Source organism: Columba livia, chromosome 2 (genome assembly GCF_036013475.1).
Source record: "Columba livia isolate bColLiv1 breed racing homer chromosome 2, bColLiv1.pat.W.v2, whole genome shotgun sequence".
In the NCBI taxonomy this organism is placed as follows: domain Eukaryota; kingdom Metazoa; phylum Chordata; class Aves; order Columbiformes; family Columbidae; genus Columba; species Columba livia.
The window spans coordinates 162,130,100-162,138,319 of NC_088603.1; the positions used below are offsets into that span (position 1 = coordinate 162,130,100).

Below are 8,220 nucleotides of genomic sequence, written 5' to 3' on the forward strand. Positions count from 1 at the left end.
GCATGTCCCCAATGCCACCGCGTCCCCAACGCCACCATGTCCGCAATGCCGCCGTGTCCCCAAGGCTGTGTCCCCAATGCTGCCATGTCCCCAACTCTAGTGCATCCCCCACGCCGCCATGTCCCCAGCGCCACCGTGTCCCCAACACCACTGTGTCCCCGACCCCAGCGCATCCCCAATGCCGCTGTGTCCCTGACTCCGGCGCGTCCCCACCAGCGCTGTGTCCCCAGAACCGCTCTGTCCCCAGCTCCGGCGTGTCCCCAGCACCACCGTGTCCCCAGGGCTGCTGTGTCCCTGACCCTGGCGCATCCCCAACACCGCTGTGTCCCCACCAGCGCTGTGTCCCCAGCACCACCCCGTCCCCGACCCCAGCACATCCCCAATGCCGCCGTGTCCCCAATGCTGCCCTGTCCCCAACCCTGGCGCGTCCCCAACGCCGCCGTGTCCCCGACCCCAGCGCGTCCCCAATGCCGCCGTGTCCCCAACACCGCTATGTCCCAGATCCTGGTGTGTCCCCAACACCGCCATGTCCCCGACCCTGGCGCATCCCCAACACCGCCGTGTTCCCAATGTCGCCGTGTCCCCAACCCCAGTATGTCCCCAACGCTGTCACATCCCTAACGCCGCCGTGTCCCCAGCGCCGCCGTGTCCCTAAAACAGCTGTGTCCCCACCGCCGCTGTGTCCCCAACCCCTGGCATGTCCCCAATGCCACCGCGTCCCCAACGCCACCATGTTCGCAATCCCGCCGTGTCACCAAGGCTGTGTCCCCAATGCTGCCATGTCCCCGACCCTGGTGCATCCCCCACCCCGCCATGTCCCCAGCGCCACCGTGTCCCCAACACCACTGTGTCCCCGACCCCAGCGCGTCCCCAACACCACCGTGTCCCTGACTCCGGCGCGTTCCCACCAGCACTGTGTCCCCAGCACCGCTCTGTCCCCGACGCTGGCACATCCCCAACACCACCGTGTCCCCAGCACCACCCTGTCCCCGACCCCAGCACATCCCCAATGCCGCCGTGTCCCCAATGCTGCCCTGTTCCCAACCCTGGCGCGTCCCCAACCCCGGCGTGTCCCCAACCCCGGCGTGTCGCCAATGCCGCCGTGTCCCCAACACCACTATGTCCCAGATCCTGGTGTGTCCCAACACCGCCGTGTCCCCGACCCTGGCGCATCCCCAACACCGCCGTGTTCCCAATGTCGCCGCGTCCCCAACCCCAGTATGTCCCCAACGCTGTCGCGTCCCTAACACCGCCGTGTCCCCAGCGCCGCCGTGTCCCTAAAACAGCTGTGTCCCCACCGCCGCTGTGTCCCCAACCCTGGCGTGTCCCCAATGCCACCGCGTCCCCAACGCCACCATGTCCGCAATACCGCCGTGTCCCCAAGGCTGTGTCCCCAATGCTGCCATGTCCCCAACTCTAGTGCATCCCCCACGCCGCCATGTCCCCAGTGCCACCGTGTCCCCAACACCACTGTGTCCCCGACCCCAGCGCATCCCCAATGCCGCTGTGTTCCTGACTCCGGCGTGTCCCCACCAGCGCTGTGTCCCCAGCACCGCTCTGTCCCCGACGCTGGCGCGTCCCCAGCACCACCGTGTCCCCAGGTCTGCTGTGTCCCTGACCCTGGCGCATCCCCAACACCGCCGTGTCCCCAGCACCACCCTGTCCCCGACCCCAGCACATCCCCAATGCCGCCGTGTCCCCAATGCTGCCCTGTTCCCAATCCTGGCACGTCCCCAACCCCGGCGTGTCCCCAACCCCGGCATGTCCCCAATGCCGCCGTGTCCCCAATGCTGCCCTGTTCCCAACCCTGGCGCGTCCCCAACGCCGCCGTGTCCCCAACCCCAGCGCGTCCCCAATGCCGCCGTGTCCCCAACACCACTATGTCCCAGATCCCGGTGTGTCCCCAACACCACCATGTCCCCGACCCTGGCACATCCCCAACACCGCCGTGTTCCCAATGTCGCCGCGTCCCCAACCCCAGTATGTCCCCAAAGCTGTCACGTCCCTAACACCGCCGTGTCCCCAGCGCCGCCGTGTCCCTAAAACAGCTGTGTCCCCACCGCCGCTGTGTCCCCAACCCCGGCATGTCCCCAATGCCACCGCGTCCCCAACACCACCATGTCCACAATGCCGCCGTGTCCCCAAGGCTGTGTCCCCAATGCTGCCATGTCCCCGACTTTGGTGCATCCCCCACGCCGCCATGTCCCCAGCGCCACCGTGTCCCCAACACCACTGTGTCCCCGACCCCAGTGCGTCCCCAACGCCGCTGTGTTCCTGACTCCGGCGTGTCCCCAACACCGCTGTGTCCCCAGCACCACCCTGTCCCCGACCCCAGCACATCCCCAATGCCGCCGTGTCCCCAATGCTGCCCTGTTCCCAACCCTGGCGCGTCCCCAACGCCGCCGTGTCCCCGACCCCAGCGCGTCCCCAATGCCGCCGTGTCCCCAACACCACTATGTCCCAGATCCTGGTGTGTCCCCAACACCGCCATGTCCTCAACCCTGGCGCATCCCCAACACCACCGTCTTCCCAATGTCACCGTGTCCCCAACCCCAGTATGTCCCCAACGCTGTCACATCCCTAACGCTGCCGTGTCCCCAGCGCCGCCGTGTCCCTAAAACAGCTGTGTCCCCACCGCCGCTGTGTCCCCAACCCTGGCATGTCCCCAATGCCACCGCGTCCCCAACGCCACCATGTCCGCAATGCCGCCGTGTCCCCAAGGCTGTGTCCCCAATGCTGCCATGTCCCCAACTCTAGTGCATCCCCCACCCCGCCATGTCCCCAGCTCCACCGTGTCCCCAACACCACTGTGTCCCCGACCCCAGCGCGTCCCCAACACCACCGTGTCCCTGACTCCGGCGCGTCCCCACCAGCGCTGTGTCCCCAGCACCGCTCTGTCCCCGACGCTGGTGCGTCCCCAACGCCACCGTGTCCCCAGGGCTGCTGTGTCCCTAACCCTGGTGCATCCCCAAGACCGCCGTGTTCCCAATGTCGCCGTGTCCCCAACCCCAGTATGTCCTCAAAGCTGTCACGTCCCTAACACCGCCGCCTCCCCAGCGCCGCCGTGTCCCTAAAACAGCTGTGTCCCCACCGCCGCTGTGTCCCCAACACCTGGCATGTCCCCAATGCCACCGCGTCCCCAACGCCACCATGTCCGCAATGCCGCCGTGTCCCCAAGGCTGTGTCCCCAATGCTGCCATGTCCCCGACCCTGGTGCGTCCCCCACGCCGCCATGTCCCCAGCGCCACCGTGTCCCCAACACCACTGTGTCCCCGACCCCAGCGCGTCCCCAACACCACCGTGTCCCTGACTCCGGCGCGTCCCCACCAGCGCTGTGTCCCCAGCGCCACTGTCCCTGACGCTGGCGCATCCCCAACACCACCATGTCCCCAACCCCAGGGTGTCCCCAATGCCACCGCGTCCCCAACGCCGCTGCGTCCTGGACCTCGGCGCGTCCCCAGCGCCACCATGTCCCCAGCGCTGCTGTGTCCCCGACCCTGGTGTGTCCCCAACAGCGCCATGTCCCCACCGCCACCGTGTCCCCACCGCCACCGTGTCCCCACCACCACCGTGTCCCCAACGCCGCCGTGTCCCCGCCACCGCGGCAGTTTTACCATTGGATGAGCTGCTGGACCAGGCGGAGGTGGCCGCAGGTGGCGGCGGCGTGGAGCGGCGTCCAGAGCTCGCTGTCCCGCGCGTTGACGTCGGCGCCGGCGTCCAGCAGCGTCGTCACCACGTCACCGAAGTCGTCGATGCAGCACTGGGAGGGGGACAGAAATCAGGCTGGATTTGGACACCGCGGAGGCGTCACTGCGTGTCCCCAATGAATCACAGGGACGTGACGCTTCACCCCGGCGTCACCAAACAGAGTCACTGAGCGGCGCCGCCGTACCTGGTGCAGCGCGGTGAGACCGTCCTCGTTGCAGAGATCGGGGCTGACGCCGCTTGCCAGGAACTGCCGGACTGCGGACAATTAAAGAAACACCAAAAATGAAGGATTTGAAGGATTTTAAGTGGGATCCGCGGGCTGTACCGGGAGCATCCCGGTGGCGCCGGCACTTTGACCAGGACTTTGGAACCGGCGCGTTCAAAGTCCCGCCGCGCCGGTAAAACCATCCCGGGTGGGGCCGCCATGTGTTGGATTTACCGACACCGGCCACGCAACATTTTTGAGGATTTGAGCGGCAAAATTGGGGTTTACATCCCAAAATAACGGGGTTTGGGGGTTGGCGGTTCCTTTGGCGTCACCTTCCTCGGCGTCGCGCCGGGCGGCCGCCTCCAACAGCCGGACGCTGTCGGGAAACGTCACCGTCCTGGAGCGGCCGCCGCTCTTCCTCCTCTTCCTCCTCCTCTCGGCTCCCACCGGCGGCTCCTTCTCCAGCTGAGCCCATTTCTTCAGCTGCTGGGCCCGGCGTTTTTGGGCGTGTTTGAGGCGCTCGGGGGTGCTGAGCCGCGCCACCGCCGCCATCTCGGCCAACAGCTCCGCGTGCTCGGCCATGGCGCCGCGCCGGGACCCACGGCAGCGGGAACGGGGTGCGGAGCCGCCGGCTCCCCCACAACCATCACCCTGCGCCGGCGGGGTCGGCTCAGCCCCGGGTGGTGACGCTTCCCCACGGCTTCACCGCCGGTGCCGCCGATCGGCGCTTCGGGATCATGTCCCACGCTGCGCGACGCCCTTTCTTAGCACCCAAAAGCGCGGGAGGGTGCTGAGTTCACCGGCGTGGTGCGATGGAGACGATCGGCGCGCCGCCAAACTTCTGCTCGACCACCATTCGCCGCCGCTCGTTCGGTGTCGCCGGCGCGCCGGGACGAAGCTCCTGCGGCAAAACAGGGTTGGAAACGTTGAAAACGGTTCAAAAGCAGCCAGAGGCTCAACCAACGCAGCGCCGGTTCGGCCGTTTCTGCTCCTTAAGCCGGGATTAACCCACAAAACCGAATGGCGGGGAAATTCCGTGAGGGGTCACCGGGGTGGAAATGGAGCGGCGTGACGGGGGAGACACTGAAATCCGTGGCGGATTGTGGTGTTTTGGTACCGGTGAAACCGGGAGCGACGGGCGCGCCCGACGCCGGCATCGCCCGCCGGGCAGGGCAGGGCGGGAACGGGCGGATTCCGGCAGAGCCGGCAGCACCGGCAGCCGGTTCCTTCCCGCCCACCGGCGCTTTCACCGGAGCAAAGTCCGGCAGCAAAATCAGCACATTTAAACACTATTAAAAACTCCTGGAGGTTTAATCCGGGCGCAAATCCACCCGGAATTGGCGTCCGGGATTCCGCCGTTTCACCGAATTCACCCCAAAATCGCCCCCCCCCGAGAATCGGTAAATCCCGGCGCTCGTCGGCTGCTCCTTCGTTAATTAACGACCGGCGGTCATTACACTTTCAAATTTGTTTCCACCTGCTTAAAAAGAAGCGGAGGGTTGAATAATTGATGGGCGAGCGATTCCGTGACGGTGGGGACGGGGACGCCCCCGTGTCCCCAAAGCCTGCGGGGGTGTCCCCAAGGGACCCCCATGTCCACACACTTGGGGGGGTCTGTCTCTAAGGGACATTTGAGGGGACCCCCATGTCCCCAAGCCCTGGGGGGTTTGTCCCCAAGGGTCACTCCAGAGGGGACCCCCATGTCCCCAAGCCCTGGGGGGTTTGTCCCCACGAGGCTCCCAAGGGGACCCTCATGTCCCCAAGCCCCAGTGGGTTCTGTCCCCAAGGGACACTTGAGGGGACCCCATGTCCCCAAGCCCTAGGAGGGACCTTGTCCATTAGGGACCCCCATGTCCCCAAGCCCAGGGGGGTCTGTCCCCAAGGGACCCCCATGTCCACACACTTGGGGGGGTCTGTCTCTAAGGGGCATTTGAGGGGACCCCCATGTCCCCAAGCCCCGGGGACATTTGTCCCCAGGGTCACCCCAGAGTGGATCCCCATGTCCCCAAGCCCTGGGGGGTTTGTCCCCACGAGGCTCCCAAGGGGACCCCCATGTCCCCAAGCCCTCGGGGGTTTGTCCCCACGAGGCTCCCAAGGGGACCCCCATGTCCCCAAGCCCCAGTGAGTTCTGTCCCCAAGGAACACTTGAGGGGACCCCATGTCCCCAAGCCCCAGGGACATTTGTCCCCAGGGTCACCCCAGAGTGGATCCCCATGTCACCAAGCCCAGGGGGGTGTCCCCAAGGGACCCCCATGTCCCCACACTTGGGGGGGGTCTGTCTCTAAGGGACATTTGAGGGGACCCCCATGTCCCCAAGCCCTGGGGGTTTGTCCCCAGGGTCACCCCAGAGGGGACCCCCATGTCCCCAAGCCCTGGGGGGTTTGTCCCCATGAGGCTCCCAAGGGGACCCCTATGTCCCCAAGGGTCACCCCAGAGGGGACTCCCATGTCCCCAAGCCCTGGGGGGTTTGTCCCCAGGGTCACCCCAGAGGGGACCCCCATGTCCCCAAGCCCTGGGGGGTTTGTCCCCACGAGGCTCCCAAGGGGACCCTCATGTCCCCAAGCCCCAGTGGGTTCTGTCCCCAAGGGACACTTGAGGGGACCCCATGTCCCCACACCCTGGCGGCAACCTTGTCCCCAAGGGACCCCAAGGGACCCCCACGTCCCTGAGCCTTAAGGATCCGTCCCCAGGGCCCCCCCGAAGGGATCATCATATCCCCAAGCCCTGGGGGGGGGTTGTCCCCAAGGGGACCCCCATGTCCCCAAGACTTAAGGGGCATCGGTCCTGAGGGGACACCTCAGGGGACGCCTGGGTGGGTCTGTCCCCAGGGGACCCCCAAGCCCGGGGGGTCTGTCCCCAGGTGACCCCACGGTGCCCCCAACCCCCGCGTTGTCCCCAAGCGCCGCCCCCGCCCGGCTGGGGCTGCCCGGAGGGGCCCCCCCGCCCCAGCTCCTGTCCCCAGGGGTCCCCCACACCCCCGGGGCAGCACCCCCGAGGTCGCCGCCCCCCCGTGTCCCCGCTGTCCCCCCATCCCGCCCGTACCTGCCGCTGCCGGGGCCGCGGCCCTGCCCGAAGCGCTGCCGCTCCCGGGGGCGGGGCCGCGCCGCCCAGCGCCATGGCAACCGACAACGCTTCCGGAGACGCCGGAAGTGGGCGGGACTTCTGGCAGGAGGAGGGAGGTGACCACTCCAAAGATGGCGACGGGGGGGGGCGGGCGGCCACTCCCAAGATGGCGACGGGGGGGGGGGGTCGAGGGGGCTGGCGGCCACTCCCAAGATGGCGACGTGGGGGGGGAGGGGGGGGGGGTCTGGGGGCTGGCGGCCAATCCCAAGATGGCGGCTGGAGGAGGACGGGGCCACTCCCAAGATGGCGACGGGGGGGGGGGGGGGGGCCGGCCACTCCCAAGATGGTGACGGGGGGGTGGGGGGGCGGGCGGCCACTCCCAAGATGGCGACGGGGGGGGGGGGGGGGGTCTGGAGGCTGGCGGCCACTCCCAAGATGGCGGCGGGAGGAGGACGCGGCCACTCCCAAGATGGCGGCGGGAGGAGGACGCGGCCACTCCCAAGATGGTGACGGGGGGGGTGGGGGGGCGGGCGGCCACTCCCAAGATGGCGACGGGAGGAGGACGCGGCCACTCCCAAGATGGCGGCGGGGGGGGGTCTGGGGGCTGGCGGCCACTCCCAAGATGGCGGCGGGAGGAGGACGCGGCCAGTACCAAGATGGTGACGGGGGGGGTGGGGGGGGGGCGGGCGGCCACTCCCAAGATGGCGGCGGGAGGGGCGGGGTGAGGCGGCGGCGCCCCCTGGCGGGAGGAGCGGGAATGTCGCGGTCACAGGGATCAGTGTCTCCCGGGCGGGGGGGTCACTCTGGGACCCCCCCCCCCCCCCCGCCCCCGTCCCCAGAGCCACTTCCTACCCCCTGGCCTCCAGCCCTGGCCACACCCCCTGTCTCGTGTCCCCAATCCCTGGCCCCACCCCCTGCTCCACGTCCCCACCCCTTGTCCTATGTCCCCACCCCTTGTCCCCAAACCGTGTCCCCAAACCCTGTCCCCACCAGTACCCCACCCAGTCCCTCCCAGTGCTCCCAGTACCCACACCCAGTGTCTCCCAGTGCTCCCAGTACCCACCCATTCCCTCCCAGTGCTCCCAGTTCCCCACCCAGTCCCTCCCAGTGCTCCCACTACCCCCACCCAGTCCCTCCCAGTGCTCCCAGTACCCCCACCCAGTGTCTCCCAGTGCTCCCAGTACCCCACTCAGTCCCTTCCAGTGCTCCCAGTACCCCCACCCAGTGCCTCCCAGTGCTCC

The 8,220-nt window shown here is 68.0% G+C and overlaps 1 protein-coding gene across 2 annotated transcripts in view; it reads right to left on the reverse strand.

Moving 5' to 3' along the window:
- Positions 1–7,114, reverse strand: part of PPP1R16A (protein phosphatase 1 regulatory subunit 16A) — a 34,074-nt gene extending 26,960 nt beyond the window's left edge. Inside the window, exons 1-4 of one of the 2 annotated variants that reach the window (XM_065054680.1) lie at positions 6,959–7,112; positions 4,249–4,817; positions 3,893–3,963; positions 3,615–3,760 (exon numbers count right to left, since the gene is read on the reverse strand). In XM_065054680.1, the coding sequence (XP_064910752.1) occupies positions 3,615–3,760; positions 3,893–3,963; positions 4,249–4,498 (467 nt within the window). In that variant the 5' untranslated portion in view covers positions 4,499–4,817; positions 6,959–7,112. Of the gene's footprint in view, positions 1–3,614; positions 3,761–3,892; positions 3,964–4,248; positions 4,818–6,958 lie in introns of both variants that reach the window. The other variant, XM_065054679.1, reaches the window with a different exon arrangement.
- Between the last annotated feature and the right edge of the window lie 1,106 nt (positions 7,115–8,220).